The sequence below is a fragment of the Sphaerodactylus townsendi genome, linkage group LG10 (genome assembly GCF_021028975.2).
Source record: "Sphaerodactylus townsendi isolate TG3544 linkage group LG10, MPM_Stown_v2.3, whole genome shotgun sequence".
NCBI classification, from domain to species: Eukaryota; Metazoa; Chordata; class Lepidosauria; order Squamata; family Sphaerodactylidae; genus Sphaerodactylus; species Sphaerodactylus townsendi.
The window spans coordinates 35,908,728-35,935,780 of record NC_059434.1 but is presented as its reverse complement, the minus strand read 5'-3'; the positions used below and the strand labels follow the sequence as shown (position 1 = coordinate 35,935,780).

Sequence of the window (27,053 nt, the reverse complement as noted above, 5' to 3'; positions counted from 1 at the left end):
TATTGGAATGTACATAGCTATTTAAAAGAAGGTTGCAACAACAGCCTTGCTACTCAGTGCCCTTCTTTCCTTCGTAACGTTTTTCTTACTTTTTCAGGCTGGGCATTTCTCTTCTATACCTCTCATATTTTAACTAACATCAAAGCTCTACATGATCAATTGTTGTCTGTTATGGTTTTTTTTTTTAACTTGACAGAAATCTTCCTGTCCCACACTCAAATTCACAAATTATAGATTTCTTATGATGATATTTATGTACCCTAACCATTTCATGGGAAAACTGATTTCAGTGACCTCAATACTTCATTGTATTCCTTCAGATGTTGCCTTGGACTCTAATTTCTTGAAATAGTTGCAAAATAGACCAAGGAAGAAACAATTAAATGCTGCAAAAAAAACCTTCTATGTCAGGCAGATTCATGTCAATAATGTTTAGACAAATAGTTTTTATGGATTTTTAGCATCTGATGAGTACATGAAATAAAAATGTCAACTGCATAATTTTTAAAAAGGTCGAGGAGGAAAAGGAACAGGGGAGAAAACAGTGGAATGTTTGTTTCATCATTTGTATGACAGGTTAAATAAAGGATAGCTAAGCAGACAGATCAAACCCTAATATGAACAGAGAACTAAGGGTCATTAGTAGTGCAATAAAAACATGCTAAAAAAAGATGTCATATGACAATAAATTTCTTCACACAGTGTGACTTGTCTGTTATATACTAGTTGTGCAATCCTAAACAGATTTATACTACTTTAATTCTGTGAAGTCAAGGACTTATTAGAAGAGTGTAACTATTCAGGATTGCATTGTTAATCTATATGATCTCAAGTTCTGTCACTAATAACAGGAGGCATGCAAGCTCTAACTACAAGTGGCTGTATTATGAGGTGAACTGATGGACTCCAACACTGGATTTTGGGGCAGCATCTGATGCTGCTTCTCCTCAGTATAATTAATGCAGCTGCCACAATCTCTTCCACCACTTCACCACCTCACATCTCATCCAGGAGCTTCCAACATCCTTTCCTTCTTTGTTTACCAAGATGCTTTAAACATAGCATGGCAAGCTGTGCATGGCCAGTACAGCTTTCTGGACTCCCCATACACAAGGTGCTTTGGAAAGGAGAACAGCAGTGCATCAGTAATGGGAGGTCCCCAGGACAAGCATGAAATGGGTCAGGAGCAGGAGCTTCAGGCAGTGCCTCTTTCAAGCCGCACTAGCTCTAACATGGGGCAATTCCACACGGGGAAATTCATCCTGAGATAGCCCTGGTAGGTATCCTGGGACAATGGAGAACTCCCCACAGCTCCTGTGTCAAATTCGGGTCAGTTCTGGCCCTGCCCTGTAATACCCCCCTCATCCAGGGATTTTCAGAAACCGCCAGAAAGGTACATCTTTTCTCACGATCCTGGGATGAGCCTGGTATTGTCGGGAAACCCTGAGTCTCCGTTCGCAGAATGGGAGACTCAGAGAGGGCAGGAACTCACCTTTAAAAAAAATTTTCTTCTTGCATACGAAGCCACGACTGTGCAACTAATAGGCACACGTTTGTGTGGTGTTCTTGCTTTGTGACGATGTAGCTACATAGCCGTTAACGGGGGGGGGGGGGGGAAAAAAAAGGGAACGCTCATTCACATTCCCGCCCTAAAGCAACAGCCAATCGGGAACAAGGAGCAAAAATGCTGCAGAGCTGATCCTGGGTTCTGATCCTGGTTTCAACTCCAGACCTCAGCTGCCGTGGGGACAGACCAGGATCAAAAGGTACTGTACTTTATGGTCCCAGTCCAATCCCAAGATGATTTTCCCCATGGGGAATCGACCATGAATCATATAAATATAGTATAGCTACTTTCAATTGACAAATCTTTATGCTCACTTTTAGCTGAAAGTTTGACTAGTTCTCTGTGCCAGGCTACCATTTCAGATCTGATACCAGAGCATGCATGGATAAATTAAGCAGTGAACATTTTATTTTATATTGCAGATTTAAATTTTGTCTATGAAAAGGTTTTTGATTTTTTTTATCCTGTTGATTTACTAACATAAAATTGTTTTTGGAAGAGCCAAGAATTAATTGCTTGTTGACTATAATGAACAAAGATTCAGACGCAGCATGTTCACATTTGAGCTACTTCAAGTGTTAATTAATCCTTGTACAGGTCAGTAGAGATAGCAAGATCAAGTGTTCAGAACAAGCACAAAAGATTAATAGGTGTTCCAAGCTCATGGTTTAGTCCAGCCAACCATATTGCTATTTAAACAAGGCCTGATACACGTTTTACAGCTTTGGCACAGCAAAAAAAAACTGTTTTTTACATGAGAAAGCTGTAAAACCTTATTAGCGTGGAATCGAACAAAAAAATGATGAGTTCAGATTAGTGAAAACAGGTAAGATCTTTGTTGCCATCTGTCAGTTGCTACAGGAATTTAACGGTACATTCTTCATCAGTGGTTCTCAACCTTCCTAATGCCGCGACCCTTTAATACAGTTATATTGTGGTGACCCCCAACCCTAACATTTATCCATTTTATGGATGGAGAACACTGATGCAGAGAGTCTTAGGCGACCCCTGTGAAAGGGTCGTTCGACCCCCAAAGGGGTACCAACCCCCAGGTTGAGAACCACTGTTCTTGATTAATCAGAGGAAACCCTTCACAGGAAACTGGATCATGACTTCACAGGAACTTTTAATGGGAGTGTGCATGTGGAGATAAAACTGCATCCAGAATACTTTGGATACAAGTTGGGAGAAAGGAGCAGCATGGACTAGGAATTTATATTATGTGCCACCAGTACGTATACAATTTCCAAACGCCAGTGCAGTAAAGAATACCATAATCTCACAATGAAATGTTATGATTAAAAATTGCTTGTAGAAGAAACAAGTGGTAGTTGGTGCCACTAAACACCCTGGCTGATCTGGAACTTTATTTTTTTTAAAAAACCCTCAACAGTGACATCAGGAACAACCTGCTAGGTTGCTAGAACAACTGGTGCCCAGGTTGGAAAAAAGCTAGGAAACATCTGGTCACTGAATATTAATAATAACTTGCCAATAAGTTTCAAAATTTTATTCCATAACCTTTTCAAATCCTTCTCTCTCCAATTGTTAACTTTTTTCAATGCTAAATTAATGCTAAATGCCACATTCCCTATTTATATTAAGGGAATAATTGCCCAATAAAAGAGGTTGGTCTTACATGAGAATTGTTTATAGAACTGGAAGACTAAGGTGTAGAAGGTACTTTCTAATTGGTTTTAGCATGTTTTAACCCATGGAACCTTCTCTTGCAGCAGAATTCTATAGCATTTTGGTTAATTTAGTCATGAGACTATGATAGGCCTTCTAAAGATATGCTGAAAAGTGTCTGAACACATTTATTTCACACCGAGGCATTGGTTTTCAAGAAACAAGAAAGAATATATGAAACACTTTCACCAAACTTAGACCAGTAGTTCTCAACCTTCCTAATGCCGCAACCCTTTAATACAGTTCCTCATGTTGTGGTGACCCGCAACCCTAACATTTATCCATTTTACAGATAGAGAACACTGATGCAGAGAGTCTTAGAGGGGTCCCGACCCCCAGGTTGAGAACCACTGAGACCATGTCTATCTTCACCCATAGAATAATCTAGGATGTGTACATTTTTGTAATGTTATTTGCTACAATCAGATTATGAAGAATTAAGATCTATATGACAGTTGGGAGAAAGCATTTAGAATTCTGTAGCTGGATATTATCACTATGGTGATGATATGTTTTGTTAGCTGAATATGTTTTGTTAACTGAGGATCAGGAACAGCTGTTACAATGCCAAACAAGTTCTTGCAAGTGCACGAACAGACCATCAGTCCATCAATGTCAGTATTGTCTATTCTATCAAGCAGTGGCTTTCCTCTAACTATGACCTCTGTCTGGCAGAGATCTATCATATCACCTGGTCCTTTCAACTGGAAATGTCACAAAATGAAACTGGAGCTGTCTCCATGCAAAACAAATGCTTTACCACAGAGCCAAAATCATTGAAAATGAAGCTGCCTTATACTGGATCTAATCATTTGTCCATCTTTCTGTATTTAAACTCCACTGTCCCAGCCATCTTGAACACTACCACTCATTATTTTCATAACCACATGGAAGCCACTGATGCCAACTATTGGTCCATTACAGTGTGTACTGTCCACAAAAAGCAGCTGCAGATCTCCAGGATCTCAGGTAAAGGTCTGTCACATTACCTACTGCCAGACTCTTTAACTGGATTGAACCTGGGACCTTCTGCGTGCCAAGCAAATGCTTGGCCACTGAGCCACTTCCACTTGCAAACAATTGTGAAAGTGGACTGAAAATGTATTATTCTGCATGTGCGGATGGGGCCTGAATCAGCTGCTTCAATTAACAAGGCCTGATGCATGGAGTAAAGTCAACTTTACTATTAAATGTTCTTTATACAGGGTATGATTGCCATGAGGTTCTGGACTGATAATCCAGAGTAGATGCAGGGATATTCCCCATCCTGGCCTTCTCACGGGGGCAAGGGCTTTCTCTTTTTGAAGGGCAGATAAGTGAGACGATTCTGAGAAAACCTTAGCTTCCTATAGTCAGGGTTCAAATAATTAAGTGGTGAAGGATTTTTTTAAAATAGCATGACTGGTGTCAGGAACAAACAATTTGGTCACCAATTACTCTCTTCCACTGCTGTAATATTCCCTGTGGAGAACCAGCCTGTGTCCTTGCAGGAGGTATTTTTGCTGTTTTGTATTTTCGTTGTGTGGACACAAGGCACAATGTGTGTGCACAATGACATTAAAGTTATTCTATTCTATTCTATATCATATAATCAAACCTTCCATGGAGATAGTTTTAGATGGGTAGCCATGTTGGTCTGTGGCAGCAGAAAAATCGAGTCCAGTAACACCTTAGAGGCCAACCCAGTTTTCTAGTGAGTCACACAACAGGTTAGAAAAGGCAGCACCCAGTCCAAAAGAAAGCCACCATGGTTAACAAGAGAGGTTGAGGAAATTATCAGAAAAAAGAAAATGTCTTTTAGAAAATGGAAGTCCAGTTTGACTGATGAAGAATATGAGAGGGAACACAAATGGTGGCAAAAGAGAAGCAAGCTAGCTGTAAGGGAGGCAAAAAAGGATTATGAGGAACGCATGGCTGCGAACATCAAGACCAGCAACAAACAGTTCTTCAAGTACATCAAAAGCAGGAAGCCAGCAAGGGAAGCGGTAGGCCCGTTAGATGACAAAGGAACAAAGGGTGTGTGCTAAAGATGGCAGGGGAGAGATTTGCAGAGAAGCTGAATGAATTCCTTTGCATCTGTCTTCACCCAAAGAAGGAGAGGTGGAGGGAAAATTCCTGCACCTAGAACCAAGCTTCTTAGGAGGCCCAGAATCCGAGGAACTAAGCAGAAGATAGTGGTAGACAAGGAAGAAGTTCTGGCAGCCATTGATAGAAGCTAAATGTTACCAAATCCCCTGGCCCAGATTGCATTCACCCAAAGAGTTCTTAAAGAGCTCAAGCATGAAGTTGCTGGATCTTCTCACTTCAATAAAGCAACTTATCCCTGGAAATCAGGCTCCATCCCTGAAGACTGGAAGATGGGCCAATGTCACACCAATCTTTAAGAAAAGGATCTAGGGGGGACCGAGGAAATTACAGGAGCCAGTCGAGTTTGACTTATCTGTTCCTGGTAAAATTAGTAGAATCTATCATTAAAGATAAAAAATTATAAAACATGTGTAGAAAAAGCAAGACCTGCAGGAGAAAGAGTCAGCATGGCTTTTGCAGAGGCAAACTTACTAGAGTTCTTTGAGGAGTTAATAAAACAGGCATGTGGACGAAGAAGAGGGGTGAACCCACGGTGGACATTGTCTACTTGGATTTCAAAGGCTTTTGACAAAGAGTTCCTCACCAGAGACTGTTGAGAAAAACTTCCAGCAATGAAGAAGGAATAAGAGGGGGAAGGTCCTCCTATGGATTAAAAAGCTTGGTTGAGAAACAGGAAACAAAAGAGTGGGTGTAAATGGGAAGTTCTCACAATGGAGAGATGTTGGGAGTGGCAATTGTCCCCAAGGATCCGTTTTGGGACCAGTGCTCCTTTAACCTATTCATAAATGACCTGGAAGTAGGAGGGCTGGGTAGCGTGGTGGCACAAGTTTGCAGATGATGATACCACCAAATTATGTAGGGTGGTGAGAACCACAAAGGATTCTGCCCGCAAGAGCTCCAAAGCGGACCTGGATAGAATTAGGTGAGTGGGCTCCAGAAATGGCAGAAAATGCAGTTCAATGTAGCAAAATGTAAGAGAGTGATGATGATGCACATAGGGGCAAAAAATCCAAAACTTCACATACACGCTACAGGGGTCGAGATACTATCCACAGTCACAGACCAGGAAAGGGATTTAGGCGTCTTAGTTGATAGTTCCATGGGAATGTCAACTCAATGCATGGCACCTGTAAAAAAGGCAAACTCTATGCTGGGGATCATTAGAAAAGGAATTGATAATAAAACTGCAAAGATTGGTCATGCCCTTATATAAAGCAGTGGTGCGACCGCACTTGGAGTACTGTGTCCAGTTCTGGTTGCCGCATCTCAAAAAGGATATTGAGGGAGATAGAAAAAGTGCAGAGAAGGGCAACGAGGATGATTGAGGGACTGGAGCACCTTCCCTATGAGGAGAGGCTGCAGCGTTTGGGACTCTTTAGTTTGGAGAGGAGGCGGCTGAGGGGGGATATGATTGAAGTCTACAAAATTATGCATGGGGTAGAAAATGTTGACAGAGAGAAATTTTTCTCTCTTTTTCACAATACTAGAACCAGGGGGCATACATTGAAAATGCTGGGGGGAAGAATTAGAACTAATAGAAGGAAACACTTCTTCACGCAACGTGTGATTGGTGTTTGGAATATGCTGCCACAGGAGGTGGTGTGATGGCCACTAACCTGGATAGCTTTAAAAGGGGCTTGGACAGATTTATGGAGGAGAAGTCGATTTATGGCTACCAATCTTGATCCTCCTTGATCTGAGATTGCAAATGCCTTAACAGACCAGGTGATCGGGAGCAACAGCCGCAGAAGGCCATTGAGTCCACATCCTACATGTGAGCTCCCAAAGGCACCTGGTGGGCCACTGCAAGTAGCAGAGAGCTGGACTAGATGGACTTTGGTCTGATCCAACTGGCTTGTGCTTATGTTCTTATGTTCTTATGAGTCAAAACTCACTTCATCAGATATTTGGCTGCATGTGATGAAGTGAGCCTTGATTCATGAAAGCTTATACCATGGGAATGCTTATTGTTTTCTAAGGTGCTCCTGGACTTGCATTATAATTAGACCTGTACATGACAGTTTTCCCAGTGTTTACAGATCAGGTGTTTTGTCTCTCAGCTTTACAAAAATGATAGTGAAGAATTTCACATTGGTAAAATTAGTGTAAACATGATCTCAAAAAACTGAAAATGAATATTGTATTTCCTTTTTGAGAAGAGGAATTCACTTTCAGAAGTAGATAAGGTTATAGGAAAATGGGAAGTTCTCTACAGACTAGGAAACAGGTGCTTTACACATGATTACCATAGACAGGCTAGTTTTTGCCAGGCAATGGGAACCAAAAAATATCCCTAAGATATGGTTGTCAAAAACAAAGAAGATCCATATTCTAGAGAAGTTAACTGCTTACCAGAAAAATGGAGATACAACCAGCACAGGCCTTCTACGGTCAAGAGTGATTCCAAGAATGGAACTGACAATTGTGTAACTAAATAAAGTTTGGCATAATCAGAAATAAACGTTCAGCTGCTGGTGAAGAGTTTTCGGTGTTCATGTGAGTGGAACAAGGGATGTAGATGTTGTGTGGTTGTTTATGTACATATCTGTTGTCTTTGGTTTGTATTTTTGATAATATATATATATATTTAAAAGACATGAGGAAAATTAATAATTGTCATACACAGTACAGAATAATCCAAAATCCAGAAGCGCTAATATATTCTAATTGTCAGCATGGCCCCATCTGGAGATACTTAAATCTGCTTATTGAAGTTACACTGATGGAAGAGAGATTTCTCCAAACTTGGGGGGACCCCTCACCTAGGTTTGCAGGAAAATGCCAAAAAATGCCAAAAAAATAAGGACCCCCCCCCCCTGCAAAAAAGGGTTACCTGCACAGGTACATCTGCTTTCAAATCAACATTACAGCCAGGCAGGAGAAGAGTACCTCCCCATACACACATCTCCAACTGCCTACCTCCATTGCTACCTGGGATGAGGACAAGAAGCAGTGGGAGCCCCCCCACACACACACATGGTTGCCAAACAGCCAAGTAGGAAAGCAGAGTGATTGGCGGAGTGGGGTGTCATGCAGCTGGGCATCCACAACAGTGGAGAGAGGAATGGACGAGGAGGCAGGCACAGCAGCAGGGGGGGGATGAGTGCATGAGCCAATCCCTATTGCCACTGTGCTTTGAAGAGTAGGCAAGGACGAGTGGAAGCATCTGCCATGCCAACGTCCCTGCTTTCCAGCTGTTCTGCTGCTGCAGAAGCTACTACCATATCTCAGCTAGACAGCTGGACTGCTGGGCGGGTGAGCATGCAGCTGGTTAGCCAGAGCAGTGAAGGGGTAGGTACAGGTAAATGCAGCAGTGGGGAGAGGACAGATGCCTAAACCAGTTCCCCTCACAACTTTCATATGCAGGGAGAAAGAATGACAGAGAAGGGAGGATGAATAAAGAAAGAGTGGGGGAAAGTAACAGTGTGGCCCCTTCCACACATGTAGAATAATGCAATTTCAATCCACTTTCAATGCACTTTGCAGCTGAATTTTACTGTGCAACTGGATTTTACTGGGCAAAATCCACTTGCAAACAGTTGTGAAAGTGGATTGAAAGTGAATTATTCTGCATGTGTGGAAGGGGCCTGTGTGTGAGAGAAAGAGTGACTAAGATAAGAGCTGGGGGAATGAAGGAAAAGCAGGGAGGAGAAGAGGATGCTACATCTTGTAAATTTCTTGCAGGTCCCAACTGGCTGTCTCTAATGAGTACAGCATTTCCACAAAATACTGTGTTGATCGTATCTGACTACTATGAGAAATCATATTTATCAAACTAATATCAGAAGATGTTAATGTAGGTCTCTAGATACAGGTTTTCCCCATTATTGATGGAGTTATTAAAAACAAAGTATTAAATGTAATAGCTGAGTTGACAGAATATAGATTTCCTATGGAAGATAACAATATTCTATTTTTTAAAATATGATGTGGTTAAGCGGGCTAACTCAAGCAAGTGAGAAATATCCCAATTTTACATTACTGTAGATTACTGCTTGATGGAAAACTTCTGAAACAGAATCAAAGCTGAAATTAATATGAAAAACGGAGAGATATTACCCATTTTGATTGTATGAAAATGGCCTCTGGAAACCATTTTATACAAAATCAAATGGACTGTGTCCTTTAATAGATTGTCAGCATTGCGGTTGTGGATCAATGGTAGAGGACATGCTTTGCTCGCAGAAGTTTCTAGGTTCAGTCAGCATTTCCGATCAAAAGGTGTCAGGTAACAGATGCTGTAAGTGACCTTTCAGTGACTGGAAATCCTAGAGACCTCCTGCTAGCCAATGCAGGACTAGATGTATTGTTTTTTCTGACTCAGAATAAGACAGGCAGTGCAATCCTGAAGGCAGCCAAGGCACAACTGTGTCACCTCCCAGAATAAGACAGGCAGTGCAATCCTGAGGGCAGCCAAGGCACAACTGTGCCACCTCCCAGAGTGGACTGCAGTCCTGTGGCCTGCAAATGAAATGCTAAGTTTGCTCAACCACCCTGAAAATTCCCTATTGTATTTCCATGAGCTGTGTCTACCTTTTTGCTGGTGTAAGTTCATGATGGCAAAAGGAGGCAATCCTGGGCTGAAAGGGCTTAGGAAGATGACAAAAACTGGCTCTGCCCCTGAGAATATCCCCTTCTCCACTGACATGGATTTCTTTGCCTGAGGAACACTGGTGCCACAACAGCATTGGTGCCCAGGTGACATGCTGTCGCATGGCTCTCCAGCACTGACATAAGTGCCTCTGCGCTAGCATTATTGTGTCTTATGCTAGCATAAGGGGCATTAATGCTGGGTGCTGGGGTCACACTACCTCCAGAGACCTTTTGTCCCTCCCTTCTGGATTACACAAATATCCTCATAAACTGTGTATTTATGTTTAAAAACATTTAAAAACAGAATTTTAAAAAGGTATTTGATGTATCCATTATTTATTAATCAAACATTGTGACCACTCTTTTCCATGTACTTCCAGGCAGCTTACAAAATATAAAACCAAGTTTTCAATGAAGTGAAATGTACCAAAGAAAAGATATCTTAGCTGTTCTGTGATTTCCAATCACTAGTATAGTGTAGTGGTGAGATTTTCAGGCTAGAATTGGGGGAGACTATGGTTCTAATTCTCACTCTCCCCTGAAACTCACTGCACAACTCAGGACAGTCATTCTTGTAGTGCTGTCATTAAGAATGGAAAGAAAGCAAGTCTGACACACAGGCTGTTTTTGCATGGGTGAGCGAGCAGGGTTGCATTAACATAGTTGCAGTTGGTGCACCCCCCGGGGCCATTTGCAAACAACCCTGGTGCCCCAGCAGCCCATGTGGCCGCCTTCGCATGGGGCACGCTGTTTTTTTCCCCTTCTTACCTCCTCTCGGCTGCCATAGCTGTAGAGAGGCCAGGGGACACGCTCCCGTAGCCATGGTGATGCCTCCAGAAACAGGAGGTCTGTCCCCTGGCCTCTCTAAAGCGACAGCAGCCAAGAGGAGGTAAGAGGGGAGAAAAAGCGGAGCGTGGAAAACGCTGCCTTCCATCTGATGCCGTTCGCTTGGCACCAGGTGGAAGACACTGCTTTTCAAAAAAGTCGCTCATTAAGCGAGTTTTGAAAGCAGCATTTTCGTGCCATTTTGGGGGTGAGCAAGGTGCTGCTGCACTGCAGCAACGGCAGCAGTGCAAACAGCACCACAGGGACAGTATTTTTACTGTCCCTAGGGTGCTGTTTTCTGTCTGTGCAGAAACAGCTGCAGAGTTTGCTGCATTAGATAAGTGCAGAAGGTTTCATAACATGATGCATGTGTGCCCAAGCACACACACATATATTTAAAAAGTTGTTGTTATTCCTTTCTAAAACATGCAAAATATGGATGGTACCATAAAAATCTGGAACATTCAATTTTTACCTTCCTTAATATTGAGAACAAACACAAATGGATTTGGAATTATATGTTATGACTTGTACCCTGAGGATAAAGCTTTCTAAATCTTACCATAGCAATGACTGCTGCTCCAGCCCCGGCCAGCGCCACAATAAACAAATGGAATGTCATGTTCAGCTGCAAAACGAACAATGAAAGCAAGTTGCAAATTTAAAACATCCTGAAAATCAAAATACTATACAAATCACAATGCACAGTTCAGCTTGTACAAGTAATTGCCTTGATGTTGACGTTCGGAAGAATTACACAGTGAACTCACTATTGACATTAGTAAGCAAATTCTGCCATGACCTAGGTGACCAGGCTAGTCTGATCTCGTCAGACCTTGGAAGATAAGTAAGGTGAGTCCTGGCTAGTACTTGGTGGAAAACCACCAAGGAATACCATAGTGGCTATGCAGAAGGAGGCAATGGCAAACCACCTCTGTTAGTCTCTTGTTTTGAAAACCCTACTGGGTTGCCATACATTGGATGCAATTTGACAGCACTTTACACACACGTGCGCGTGCACACACACACACAATATTCCTATTCTCTTTGCATTGCACCAGAACACCAGGGAAAATTGTAATGCTGCAATGTAAAACTCCCAAAGTGTCTGGGACAATCTTTTGTAGATTATAACTAATGATTTATCTAAGTACCCGATCCTTTCAGAGAAAGTAGTTTCAGAAGTTTTCAGAAGCAGAAGTGTGAACACTGTGTGTCACACTGTGTGTGAACACTGAGGCGAGCACTCGGCCTTCAGTGGCCAGACACACAGAGATAAGCATCTGTGAAGAAACAGAAGAATTCATGCAGACAGTCACTACCCATCCCCCGCGAAACACAGTGTTCACAAAAAGAAGCAAGTGTTCTGGTCACACAAGGCTCAACCTAGAGTCAAAAGGATGGCTAGAAGTGCCAAATTAGAATGAATGGTCTTGATTTTTGCCAAGCTGCCTGCAGCTGGTCTGATCCTGGCCAACCAGCTGTGTTGCTAAGATATGTGATCACATACCTCTGCAGCTGACATGTACTGTGTTTCCCTGAAAATAAGACAGTGTCTTATATTAATTTTTGCTTCCCAAGATGCGCTATGTCTTATTTTCAGGGGATGTCTTATTTTTCTGCCCCACAGCTGCATGCTCTGGTGTTCTGTTCGACGGGAATGCTTCCAAACAAAAACTTTGCTACATCTTACTTTCGGGGGATGCCTTATATTTTGCACTTGAGCAAAACCTCTACTACGTCTTATTTTCAGGGGATGTCTTATTTTCGGGGAAACAGGGTATTCACAATGAAGCAATTTCCCCATACCCAGGGTTCCTTCCGCTAATGTGAGTGCAAAACTCCTTCTGGGACCTTGGCCTTGAAACTGCTAGCCCCAGGATGTCACTTGCATCTTATACCATCTCTCTCTGGAAGTTGCAAGTCAACATGACATTAATTTCCCAGAGAGGGCCTTTCAGTAACTAAGCTAAGCCAAAAAGCCTGAACCAAACCTTGAAAGGAAAAAAGAAACAGCTGAGGCCAATTTCTTAATACCTTTCATTTTCATCAAGAAAAGGTTGTAAATGTAATGATCAGAGTAGACATGGAATTGTGGGGTGTGTCTTTGCTGCCTCTCTCAAAAACAATACCCACAAGGGGGCCAGTCTGGGATGCAGTGTTAATCACGAGCCATGCCTGTCTCATCCTCCTGTGATCCTGCCCTCAAATTATGATGCTCTAAGCAGCTGGTTGGCTGTCTTGTATTGCCACCCTGGTCTTCTGTCTAAAAGTTCTGTGCCAGCACCACTTCAGAATGCTATCATCATTATTCAGTTAAATTACTCCCTTCAAGTGTCAACAAAATGGGAGCCCATTTCTTTTTATCTCCACTAGCAAAACCTTTAGCACTTTTACAGCGCAATCCATGCAACAGGGGAGTTTTGCAGCAGCCAGTGACAGCACTGGGGACAGACACGCGACTTCCTAAGAAGTTTCAGGTAGCATGGGGAGCAACAAAACCAGCAAGTTCCTCCGGTCAACCTCAAAATCCCTATGCAGCTCAATGGGTTGTGCCACACTTTGAGGTAATGTAAATTACTTATTGGCACAGGGGACATTCCCAGTCTGAAAACCCTGTGGGAGCCAGCTAAAGTCAGATCCACCCTCAGAAACAGCCCAATCCATGCCAACAAGGGCTCCTGTGGTGGAGGAGAGCAAGCGCAGCAGCAGTTTCTGTGTTCAGGTGCTGCAGACTTGCATGGCACCCCACTGCTGGAGTATTTTTCACCTACCAGTGCACAGAGCACTTGCATCAGTGTGACCTCATGCCGTATCCACTGTACTTCCCTCACCCACACCCACCCTCATAAATTGCACTGTTACTCACCTCAGTAGATTCACACATTCTAATGAAATTATCAGATGTGGAACAAATCTTCTTGTCTTCTCCAACTGTTACAATACCTGCAACAGATAAAAAATCCCAGTGGACTGTCAAAATATGTTGCACCAAATTGCTTCAAATAGTCAGAACATTATAGACAAAGTAGCTGGGAAAATGGTAAATCCATGAACAGATTTCCCAGCATTTTATAAAATAAATTGCAGCCATGGGGACCCCAGTTTGGATGGGAATTTAGCCTGTTACGCTTGTATGGTTTTACCTTGAGATTATACCCCCTCCTCTAATCGTTGTTAGTCCTGAAATGTGAGGGGCAGGTAAAGAGAATATTTTAAAATGCTTGGAAGATCCATTCCCTGATCTCCCAGGATCTTTTCAGATTAAAAAAGTTCCATAATTGTGAGGCAGCCACAAAGAACTTATCTTTGTATTCTAACCAAACTTGCTATACAGCCAAGATGGTGCTATCCAACTAGCTTAAAAGATGCAGTGGTGCTAAAGTGGATGATACGTATAACCAAAGAATTAAGAGTTGGACAAGTGAAAAACTGCATCAGAAATGGTGCTTAAAGTGCAACACAGTCAAAGACTGTAGGATGTGGACCCACTGAAAATTGGAAGCCTAAATGGGTGTCACCAGCAACTTTCCACCACAGTGACACCATCCAGCATCTTCTGACTGATGCTGTAAAAGTCCCCCCATGCAATCCTAGGCCCTTTCCGCATGGCCATTGGGCTGCCCCTGCGCCAGCAGGAATTCTGCCGGTGCAAGGGTGGGGGCCGTTCGCACAGAAGCGTGTGAACTGTCCCCGCAGAGGCCGGCGCAGGAGAGGCGGCTCCGCATGCTTGAATCACTGTTATAAACCTTAAGTAGTTTCTGTTATAAACCTTAAGTAGTTTCCGCATGGAGCCGCCTCTTCCCCGTCCCTCTCCCACTCACCTCGTCGTCGTCATCGCCCTGCTGGCCTCCGTAGACCTGCCCACGCTGCCCTCTGACCTCCAGGGGTTGGAGGACAGCGAGGGAGGGTCTTAGGAGGCCAGCGGCCAATGCACGGGCACGCAGGTGAGTGGGAGAGGGGATCGAGGACTGCTAACGCATGGATACCCGCAAAGCCGTTCGCACCGCACCGGCCAACAGGCGATCGCGGCTGTTGTTCCAAAAACCTCCCCTCCAGGAGGGAGAGTTTTTGGAAGCTGACCCTGAGGTCAGCCTGGGGGAGCCAGGTCGGCGCTGCTGCGTTTTGGCAGCGCTGCCTGTGCAAACGGCTCCCTGCGTTTTTGCCGTCCCCAGGGCGTCGTTAATGGCCCGTGCGGAAAGGGCCCTAGTTAGTTATGCCTTCTAATACAACTGAAGTGAGTAGGATTAGAAAGCTATGACGCTGCTTAGAATTCCATTGTTTACCACTCTGGTGTTTATCAACTAAAATGGATACATGTGCAATCCATGGGCATAGTCTTACGCCCTCAAGCACCCTCTTCTGCACTAGAAAGAATGATTCAAACACATCCATTTTTAACTGTAAACAGTTTAACTGCTTATCAAAATTAGAAACTACTTAAGGTTTATAACAGTGATTCAAGCATCTCAGTGACTGTTTTATTGGTGGAATTAATCAACAGATCTTTCACTTACCAAACTGACGGAGATCCAAGCAGAGGGGTGCCCCATCCATTGCTGTGGTATTTTTGCAAATAGTCCACAGGTTGAAGTACATGTAAACGGGCAGAGAGGTGAAAGCTGTAACTCCCAGCCAGGCGAGCATGAAGATGTATGTCAGCATGATGAACTGTAACAAATATGCCAAAAATGAGAAAGATAACCAGGGAAAGATTTTTAAAATAAACTTCATTCAGAAAACTGCTATTTGAAATAGAAAGAAAGAAAGAAAAGCTGTCTCATTCTGAAATGTTACAAAGTCTCAGTAGATTTATATGTGAATAGTTTCCCATGTTTAACTTCTCAGATGGCGTTAAGGCTAACAATTGTCTTTCCAGGAAACAACAAAAGGATACATCACAATTGCCTTAGTGCCCTAAATCAGAGTGGATTAAAGCAGCCAGTTTTAGATAATACAATGGATGACCGCCATATTCATCTTTCTAAGACATTTGCATTCCAATGATGTTCCAAGGAATTCAATGCCACACCGTTGCAATCCTTACAACCTCATGAAGTAGGTTATATAGAGAAATAGTAACTGGGTCCAGGGTCACCTGATGATATTCATGGTTGAGCAGGCCTTCAGACCCAGATGGTCCCTGTCCATATAGATCTTGCTTCATTCCAAACCTTTTACCATCATTTGAATTTTCTTTTCTTTAAGCACAGTTCATCATGTGTGATTTGAAAACTAATAATATCCTGTTCAAGGCCTGCATGAAAAGTGTTTGGATTTGTCCTTAGAGGTTATCTTTTTATACAGATTTTGTTATAAATAAGAGCCACAAGACACCATGGCTCTTTCCGCACAGCAAAATTACTGAGGAGTGCAGCCGGGATAGATGAGGCGGGTGTAGCCCCAGGCCCTTCGCACAGCACCAGGAAGGTGGCTACGGAGTTAACGGAGCTAGGTGATGCACCTTCACATGGAAGCGTGGCTGTTGTGGCTGTCCCCAGCCCACTTGGCTGCATTGCAACACAGCTGGCTACAGACGACTCCCACAGCCATGCCAGGTCTGTGCTCTCCTGCGTGGCCACGCAGGAGAGGGGGTGAGGGACCAGGAACCCCGCAGCCGAGTAACACGCCTCCCATGCTGGGCAGTTCGCTCAGCGGTGGCTGCAACCCACTCTTCTTCAAAAGAAGCGTGGATAACGTGATTGTCATTCAACCTGTCCTGTGGCCATTAGCGTGGGTGAGGGGCAGATTAGACCCATGTTAGGGACAGGAAACGTGCAACATTCCCACCCAGCATGGGTTTTTCCCGCCCTTAACTTGTGTTAAATTGGCCAGTGCGGAAAGGGCCCATATGTTGTGTTTTCCTGATGTATATAGGTGCCCATTCCAACATCTGCATATCTATTAAAAATAATGTGGCTAGACCCAATACATAGACATTATTTATATTTACTCAAGTTTTGAAGTTATAAAAAGAGAATGGTATAATATCTTCATGGAAGGTTTGATTATATGATATGCCACCTGTTAGGGCACAGCCTGATTCTCCACAGGGAATATTACAGCAGTGGAAGAGAGTAATTGGTGATCAAATAGTTTGCTCCTGACACCAGTCATGCTATTTAAAAAAAAATCCTTCAACACTTAAAACAGCTAGAGAGGCATAATCAGTAAGCAGATTTAAAGAACTGTTTAATTCCTGTAGCCTTGTGCCTTTAGTGAAGAAAACATGTTTGGATCCATTAGAATAGAATTTATCAGACAATCTATCACAACATAAAATACAGTGCTACCAAATATTGAACAAGGAAGAAGATCCATGTAGTTTATCAAAATAATGATGGTACTGGATTTCATTCCCCCAGAGTGAACAACTTCATTTATCTGTTTTTATGTATGGTCTATGATACCTTGACTTGTTATACAGCAGCAGTGGCAAACTGGTCAAGAGCAGATGCATTCTAATCTGGAGGAACCGGGTTTGATCCCCACTCTGCCGCTTGAGCTGTGGAGGCTTATCTGGGGAATTCAGATTAGCCTGTGCACTCCCACACAAGCCAGCTGGCTGATCTTGGGCTAGTCACAGTTCTTCGGAGCTCTCTCAGTCCTACCCACCTCACAGGGTGTTTGTTGTGAGGGGGGAAGGGCAAGGAGATTGTAAGCCCCTTTGAGTCTCCTATAGGAGAGAAAGGGGGGATATAAATCCAAACTCTTCTTCTAAATAAGAAAACAGCAGCAGCCAACCTGAATTCCTCAACATTTTCCTAAAGAAGGGATCATGTGACAGAAGACTTTCCATCATCTGGTTTTAAAGATTAAAGAACAGATCTTTTGGTGGGATCTTTCCAAAAATAAAAATAAACAAGCTCTTGTGGAAAAAAAGTCTGTTAGATTTAATCTGTGTCATTTCCTCTGGGTTTTGTTTTATGGTTCCCTGCAACACTAGCATTACTTAAGCAGAAAAGACATCTCAGCCGACCTCAGGCACACACACACTGAAGTAATTACTTGGCAGCAAAGAGTGATCAAAAAATCTCAAACTGCAGACTAAAAATAAAAGGCTGGTTTTCAATTACTTTTCCAGGCTAAATGGTTGTGTGTTTTCAGCTTTTGAATATGGTCTGAGTCTTTGCATATTCTACAGTGAAAAGACTCTAAATGGCATTCAGTCCCAGAAAAATGTAAGAACCAAAATGATTCCAGATGTAGTTCTGAGTGCTTGGACATGCTGCAAGAAAAGGATTCTAAAAGATAATTCATTCCTCAAAATTTAAGCATGAAAAATATTTCCATTGTTGTATGTTTTTTAGATTAAATATGAATTCAGATGAGTGGGAGTCAGGTGGCTGCCACTGAAAAGCCCACCCATGTGATGTCTATGACTGTTTGGGGAAGCAGGGCTTAAACACATGAAGAACAGCTACTAGTGATTATTGTCTATTATTGGCACCACACAATAAGCTCTTCAACGGCTATTGCTTAAGTCTGAGTCTGAATCATCAGCTGACACAATTATAATCCTGAAATGAAGAGCCATCAGCTCTCTATATGCATAATTAAAAGATGTCCAACATTAGATCATCAGACTAGCTCAGGGGTCTGCAACCTTTGAGACCCAAAGAGCCATTTAGACCAGTTTTCCATGGAAAAGAAAACACTTGGAGCCGCAAATACTTTTTGACATTAAAAATGAATATAACACTGTATGTATTGTTTTTTAACCTTTACGCTTTGTATAAACAATTATAGTGTGTTGCCTATGAAACTCTGTGTAGTTTGGCTATTGGAGAAGCCAGGTCTACCTTCACAAGGGCCAAAGCTACCATCTCTGAGGCAAGAGCTACCTCCTTGGAGACCAGGTCTACCCTCCTGGAGGCCAGGGCTACCTTACCGAAGGGCAGGTCTACCCTCTCTGGCCTGGAAGCATCATTCTACCTCTCCTCTGATGGACTGTTAGAAAAGGGAGACCAGATCATCCCTAGACAGTCCCTGAATGATCTCAGAGTTACTGGGGACTGAACTGGGGGAAACCACCTCCCCATCCGCTCTGTTTCCCTGTTGTAAGGGAAACATTGCCTGAGGCTGGAAGGGTTGAATTCCGTCTGAGCTTCTGAGGGGGATGGATCACTACAGCGACTGGAGCCTTTTCCCGTCTTTACCGGCTGGGCATTTGAAGCGGCGGTGTGCTTTCATTTTTGAGCACACTTTCTCTGTGGCTGTTGGCTCTGCATTGGGGCTTCTGCTGGTGCCTCTGATTTCTCCTGCCCCGAACAGGCAGTGAAGTCCACCCTCCAAAGCAGCCATTCGCAAGAAAACTGAATCTCAGGGCGTGTGCAAGGGACTTCACCTTGCCTTCTTGTTCAGCTCCGGACGGCTGCAAAGACACGGCCACGCTGCCCTCTGACCCCCAGGGATCGGGAGGGGAGGAGCCGAGCAAGCCGAGCAAAACAGCACAAAGCCTGACCCTGAGGGGAGGGGGATTTCCCACGTTCCCTGCTCGAGCAGGGAGCATGCAGTCAGCGGCCCGGCCTGACCCGGGTGCCGCCGCTTTTTCCCCTCGCTCCCTGCTCAAGCACGGAGCGTGCAGCCAGTGGCCCAGCCTGAGCCTAGTGCCGCCCATTTTTCCCCATGCTCCCTGCTCGAGCAGGGAGCATGCAGCCAGCGGCCCAGCCTGAGCCGAGCGCCGCTGCTTTTTTCTCCCCTCCCTTCAGGGGAGTGGGATTCCACATGCGCAACCAGCGGCCTGGCCTGAGCTGAGCACCGCCACTTACACGCTTCCCAGGAAGGGGCAGCCATGCTGGGAGCCGCACCAGAAGCAAGAAATAGCCGTTTGCAGCTCGTGAGCCGCATGTTGCCAACCAATGGACTAGCTCTAGCAATTAGCCAATGTGATACCTTCTATTTATGCCTATCAGAAACAGACTTCTTACTGGTCTGGAATGAAAAAAAAACCTTTTGTTAATTTAGCTATAAGAGTTAAACAGTTAAGAATGAACCAGGAATTATTTGGACCACCTAATTAGCAGATGAACCCTGGAATCTGGAGTGGTCATCCAGCCTTTCATTAGACATGGGAGTTGAGAGCAAAAAATTCAGCTGAAATTACCATGATGAACCAATTCATGAACAAGAAGAATTAGATTTTCTCTTGCCAAAGGTCAAAATGGCCTTTATTTGTATACCACGCCAAAATGAAGATTTGTGAACTCAAATATTCCACTAATAATAAGTACAACTTAAGATATATTTTCACTGAGGGATACTCTTTATACATCACATAAAATATGTCCTTGTTGCTCCCTATTTGGTAATGCTGGAATGGGAGAGATCACATGGACAGATGATAATATCCTTATTTTCCATGCTAGTATCTTTCTCTCTTTTATATACACAGAGCTTGATGTATTGGGAAGTAACTACATGATTAAGTCTTTTAATTTTATTATTTATTTATTTGCTTCATTTATATTCTGCCTTTCTTCCTGAAAGGAACCCAAAGCAATTTACCTCATTTCACCATTTTATCCTCACAATAACCCTGTGAGGTAGGTTAGGGTAATAGTGGCTGGTCCAAGGTCACCCAACAAGCTTCCACACCACAGTGGGAAACTGAACCTGTATCTTCTGGATTCTAGTCTAATCCTCAAACTACTAAACCATGCTGGCACTCCCTTTAGACAATCTATTGCTTTTTAAATAATTGTTTTTATTAATTTTATTAACTACACAAAACAACTTATATACTACAAAACTCAACAGTGAACCAGTCACTCTAACCTTAAACTACATAAACAACAAAAGTTAACATAGAAGAAGAGGGTTTTTTGGATTTATATCCCACCTTTCTCTCCTGCAAGGTGACTCAAGGTGGCTTATAAGCTCCTTTCCCTGCCTTTCCCCACAACAGACACCTTGTGAGGTAAGTGGGGTTGAGAGAGTTCCGAAGAACTTTGACTAGCCCAAGGTCACCCAGCAGGAATGTAGGAGTGAGGAAACACATCTGGTTCAGCAGATAAGCCTCTGCCACTCAGGTGGAGGAGTGGGGAATCAAACCCAGTTCTCCAGATTAGAATATACCCACTCTTAACCACTATACCACACTGGCATAGTGTACAACTACTTGAATTCCCATCCAAAACCCATTGCTAAATTCATCTTTAATGTTATATTATTTCTATTAATACCTAGACCAGCAATTTTTTAAAACTATTCAATTAGTGTTCCATTTCATATAAAATAAAAACATAACATAACTTTATCTCTCTAACTTATTTCTCAGATTTTAAAGGTAATTTGCACAAAAATTCCCCAATCCCTCCTCATTCTTCTAACACACAAATTAAACACTTAAGACTGATATCTGACACTCCGCTTATTAGTCATACCTAATATTCTAGTCTGTCTTACTGACTGTTTTCTACAATTCAACTGTTCCACTAGATATTAAGTAAATGCTTTAATTTTTGTAATAACATTCTTTGGCACTTGTTGCAGAAGTGACTCTCTATAGCTGTCCTTTATATGTAAAAATGAGTCCTTTCCATTTAGAAGAAGAAGAGTTTAGATTTATAGCCCCCCTTTCTCTCCTGTAAGGAGACTCAAAGGGGCTTACAATCTCATCCACCCCCCCACAACAAACACCCTGTGAGGTGTGTGGGACTGAGAGAGCTCCGAAGAACAAGCCCAAGGTCACCCAGCTGGCATGTGTTGGAGTGCACAAGCTAATCTATTTCCCCAGATAAGCCACCACAGCTCAAATGGTAGAGTGGGGAATCAAACCCAGTTCTCCAGATTAGAGTGCACCTGCTCTTAACCACTACTCCATGCTTGCTCTGTATGTAAATCTTATCTGATTCTTCTTTAGAACATCCACTAGAAAAGTATAGTCCTTTCTCTTCTGCAGGACTGTCATTGGAATTTTCTTCATAATGATAATGTCTTTGTCATCTTAAATGCTGATTTTCAATAGGCTTCCGTATTTGATCTGCAGAATCTGCTGCATACAAGAAGACAACAATGTCTTTATTCTGTCCCTGTGATTTTGGATTTTTGGAATTTTTGGAATACTTTTTCAATCTTTAAAACTTCAAATCTTTTTTTCAGCCTTTGTCTTCCATGATCATGAATTTGGTCATAGTTAAGGAAATTTTCCTTTTGAGATTCTCTTTTGAATAATCTTGTTCTTCTGCTACTTTTTTTAGTCTTAAGGCCTTTTTCCTGGTCTGATATTCCAAGCAGAGTATACCTTGATCGTGTGCTCTGAGTTCCATTTGAATTGAGTTCACTCCTTTTTTCAAATCTTTAATTTCCTTGACCACTTCCAAGTCTTTCTCCAACTGAAGAATTTTCTTGAGTTTACTCTTTATTTCTTTACATTCTTCAGCCATCATTGCCAGTATGTTTCTTTCAATGCTGTTTTTATAGAGTCTATTTCCAATTGTAGCCTTTGTATACTTGTAACCATTGTTTTTACATTGTTAGTTCTGAAATCTCCAGGCACACCAACCCTTTTCTTGTCACAGCCATTGTCTCAATGTCTTGAACAACCACTAGATGTCACTGTGTAACAGGCACCCATGTTAGCAATAGAATATCACCAGAACCATTCTTGCCATCTTTGCCACTCTCTCTGATTCAGTACGACTGACTTCCTTTATGGTGTTTCTTTTCCGGTCTTAATCTGGCAATCCACCAGCTCCAAAGAACAAAGAACAATCAGCTCAGTCTTATTTTATAGCTTCTGATTTTTGCTGGGCTCATCTGTAGCAGGTTTTGGACTTCTCTAATTGTTCCCTATTTTTTTCTTCATTCTTTCAATGAGAGGTGCATGAGTTTGATGTAGTCTTTTTTAGGGAAGGTGAAGATTCTGGCAGGGAAATGATGGTGGTACTACTGACTCTTACTTTTCTACCCTAGCAAAGCACTATGGTAAGCATTCCTTCCAACCAGGGGAGACTCTTAGGAGTCTATGTGGCTTCTCTGGCTCTCCCCTTGATATGGGTAGGCATGTGGCTCCCTTAGAACTGCTGACTGGAGCTTTGGATCTTAAAGCAAGTCCAAGAATGACTATCTTATATTATGATTAAACCTTAAACAAACCACAAACCATGCTGTCTCTCTTTTAAACAATCTATTGTTGATCCATTTTTTTAAAAAAAACTACATCACTCCTGTAACCCTCAAGTTTTACTTTTTTCCTTAAAGGATCTTTTCCAATTTAATGTTGCTCAAATCATGTAAAACAAATCAAAAGTGGAGAAATAAGGAAGGAAGATGCTGCTTCTCTCATGTATACAAAGATTCTCATTATGTAGAACCAACAAGTGACACTTATTGAGTCAACTATGACATCTCATGCATTTATAATTCATATCGTGGGTTTCATGTAGATAGAAACTTCCAGAAATTCTTACTATTCAATTCCATGCTAAAGTAGAAGTACAGAAAGCAGTATCACAACAGTCTGGTACAATGCTATATGGGATATTCTGCAATGACAGCCCATAACCCATCGTTTAGACTATCCTCCCTGTGTTCACTTTGTTAATCCCTCAATCTGCTGTTTGGCTCAGGAGGGATCAGATCGAAATAGGCTAAAGTCTTGTGTGGCTTTCAGGTAAATTGAACTGCTGTGTACACCATCCATTCCCCTAAGAAATATGGAAATTATACAGCAATATTGCAGAAAGTTTTTTAAATAATTATATGTCTGCTGGGTGAGGAATATAACAACATCCACAATAGCTGTACACTGCCTGGCCATGTAAAGAACACTTCAGCAAGATGAATTCATCTTGTTTACTTCTAGAGAGAAAACAATAGGCATATGATTCTTCATAGTCAGCATCAAAGCTTGAAGAACTGTATATGAGGGAAGAAATCCTCAGAACTTGATTCACAGTGCAAGTTTGCTCAAAACCAAGTTCAGTTATATTCAGAAGGTGGTAAAGCCTTGTAAATGAACACAGGGTTGCAGCCTGGATCTCTTTATCTATGACAAGCATAATCAGCATGCAGATCAGGAATTTCTTTTGGCTCAAAACTAACATAAAGAATAACAGTTTTGAGCCAAAGAAAAATCTCTCATTTACATTTTAACTGTTATTACCTTAGTGCTATGCCGAGCACAGTTATCATAGGCATTTCTCTGCCATTGAGCTCACTGATACTTAATTTAACTCTTTCAAAATAAATTCAATGGGGAAATAAATTGTGAAAATTAAGAAATTTTCCACATTGTATTTTCCATAAGTAGATGTTACAAGGGGAGGGGGGAGGTGCAAGGATATGCAAGAGGCATCTCAGTCCTCCTACTATTTCTTATTTCCCTTCCCTGAAAGCACCCATAGTCTCTCCTCTTTTTCTGATTCCATCTCCCTTCTCCAGGCCCTACCTGGAGATCTTCTGGAATCACAACAGATATCCCATCTAAAGAGATCAGTTCCCTTTAGAGTTGCCAGCTCCAGGTTGCAAAATTCGTGGTGATTTTGTAGTGGAGTTTGAGGAGGGCAGGGTTTGGGGCAGGGAGAGGCCTCAGTTAATTATAATGCCAGAGACTCCACCCTCCACAGCAGCCATTTTCTCCAGGGAAACTGACCACTGTCCTCAGAAGAGCAGTTGTAATTTTGAGTGAACTCCAACCCTTTCCTTCCAAGATTGGCAACCCTAGTTCCCCTAAATATGCTGCTTCAGAAGGTGTAGCCCATGGCATTATTGCCCTTCTGAGATCCTTTCCCTGATCAAGTCCCACTTTTCCCAGTGAACTCCAATCCAGCCCCCAAATCTCCAGGATTTTTCTAACCTGAAGTTGCCAACCCCATATCCTCCCTCTCAAAAGCCAACTTTTCTTTATCTACCCCTCTGTATTAAGCTTTCCTCTCTCATATTCCAGCAGCCTCTACTTAAAAAACTGTGGTCAAGTTGTGTGGTGCCAGCTACTGAACCAGGCCAATTTGCATGGTAGGGAACCTTTAAGGATTTATAGGGGGCACATTACTTATCTGGTATTCTTCTACCCATACAATATCCTCTTTCCCTTCCTCTGGCAACATCCATATCTTCTTCCCCTTCCCTGTATCTCTTTGTCCGCCTTTTACCTGTCTCCTTTCTTCCTTGTTATCTTTACAACAACCCTGTGAGGTATATTAGGCTGAAAGTATGTGACTGGGCCAAAAACACTCAGTGAGTTTCCCCAGCAAGACCTTGCTCTGAATCTCTAACCACTATACATCATTGGCTATCAGAGAGTGGCTTGAAGAACTATGCAGTCCCTGCTCTCTACCTCTAACCATTATACATTATTGGCTATCACAGAGTGGCTGCTATTGAATAGTAGGAAGTAGCCAGGCCCAGTTGAGTTATGCAAGTGAGAGGCTGCTTATTCTGGGATAAATTTTGTTAGAATTTTTTTCAGGGGGGGAGGTTGCTGCAACAGCTGACATGGCTACTTCTCTGTAATAAAACTTCTATTCATCTTACAATGACAAGCAATTGAATTTGGATGGTGACAAAAATGTAATTATGATTGATGGTGTAAACTGTAACTAGGTCACTGATTACAAATGACATCTGGGAACAATAAAAAGCTTGCTATCAATTTTAAACTGACTGGAAGAGGCCTCATGGGATGTGGAAGAAGGCAGAGAATTATCCTCACAACTGTGCTATGTTCCCCTTCTTTCTGTGAATGTCAGTATTCAGTGTGCAATGTTTCCCTTATTTCTGTGAATGTCAGTATTCAATTCAATGTATAGTCAAAAGTTGCCAACTCCAGGTGGACCCCAGAGATCTCCCAGAATTGCACCTGAACTGCAGACTACAGATACCAGTTTTACTTTGTGAGGGGTGTAAGGAAGAGGAATGAGGGATGGTATGCAAGGGAGGGGAGGGAGGGGCCCAGCATCTAGACATGGAGAGAGGGGTGGCATGCAAGGGAGGGGAGGGAGGGAGGGGTGGCATGCAAGGGAGGGGAGGGAAGGAGACCCGGCATCTGGACCTGGCTCACCCACCCTAACGGAGGGAGGGGGAGAGGAGGGAGGGGTGGCATGCAAAGGAGGGGAGGGAGGGAGGAGTGTCATGCAAGGGAGGGATTCTATTCCTCCCTTTCCCAAACCTTACCCTCCCCAGGCTCCACTCACTAATCTCTAGGAATTTCCCAGCCTGGATCTGGCAACCCTAGTCTAGCCCCATATACCATATTTACAAGCATATACAATCCCTTTTCAAAGAGAAGGCAGCACCAGCAGATTCAACAACACTGACAATTGGCAGGAAATAATGGCTTCTTCACCACCTGCCGTGGGTGCTGCAGGGTCCAACTTTATTGCTTCCTCTAGCCAGACAGTTTGAGGACATAGCTTGTGGGGAGTGGCAGCTTGTGGGATTTTTTTAGGTGTTTGGACAAAGCATGGGGAGTGGGGAAACTGTGCTGCTGTCAGTAGCGATTGATAGTTTTCCTGCCCTTTTCTGTAGCCTCCCTTTCCTCTTTTAGTTCAGAACGTTAAAATGACCTTACTACCTGTGGCTGACCTATAATTTCCATTTGAATTTACGTACTGTTTTTATCCTGGAATAAAATGCACAATTATTATTATTTACATAAAGCAGAAGTCAAGTTTCCCCAATCTGGACAGTTTCAATGACACTGATGGTGATAACCAATTTCTGAACATGTGCCAAGAGAAGGTACTGGCTTCAGCTTTTGAGTCTCATGAATGTTCACTAAGCAGGCCACAAAGTGGTGAATATGCAGAAAAGACATCTCATTTTAAATAGTAGATGCAGTAACGATTTGAAGGCAAGAGGCATCAAAACAATTAAAAATGAGCACTGCAAGCTGAGGGAATTTACATTATGATCTCATTCCTTTCACACTTTTTGGCATCCCTAGTGAAACATGTTTTTCTGTATATGTTCTAGTTCCAATTGAAAACAGACAAGCTGGCAATCTCAACACACATCGAGACACAAATATGGCACCAACTTTACAAAGCATTTTATGACTTTTAAAAAGACAGTTTGGAATGCCTCTTTATATGGAGAAAACAGACATTTTAAAGGGTTCGATACATATCAGATGTGCCCCTGTATTCATCTGACACATACCCATTCCCTTCTTCATCTCCTCTGCCGACTGAAGATGCTGGCAATGGCGAGACCTGCTTAGCAGCTGGCCCGTGCACAAGTGAGACTAATAGTTCAGCCATAGCATATAACTCCTGATCTCCATTTCTCACTCGAAGGACACGTTTCAATTTGTTTCCTATGTTCCTGATTTTTACTGCAAAGATGG

The 27,053-nt window shown here is 42.6% G+C and overlaps 1 protein-coding gene across 1 annotated transcript in view; it reads right to left on the bottom strand.

Annotated features, from left to right (window-relative positions):
* Positions 1-27,053, bottom strand: part of GPM6A (glycoprotein M6A) — a 186,854-nt gene that overhangs the window by 38,412 nt on the left and 121,389 nt on the right. The window contains exons 5-8 of the mRNA XM_048508732.1: positions 15,280-15,433; positions 13,632-13,708; positions 11,325-11,390; positions 10,487-10,517 (exon numbers count right to left, since the gene is read on the bottom strand). Of these exons, the coding sequence (XP_048364689.1) occupies positions 10,487-10,517; positions 11,325-11,390; positions 13,632-13,708; positions 15,280-15,433 (328 nt within the window). The remainder of the gene's footprint in view (positions 1-10,486; positions 10,518-11,324; positions 11,391-13,631; positions 13,709-15,279; positions 15,434-27,053) is intronic.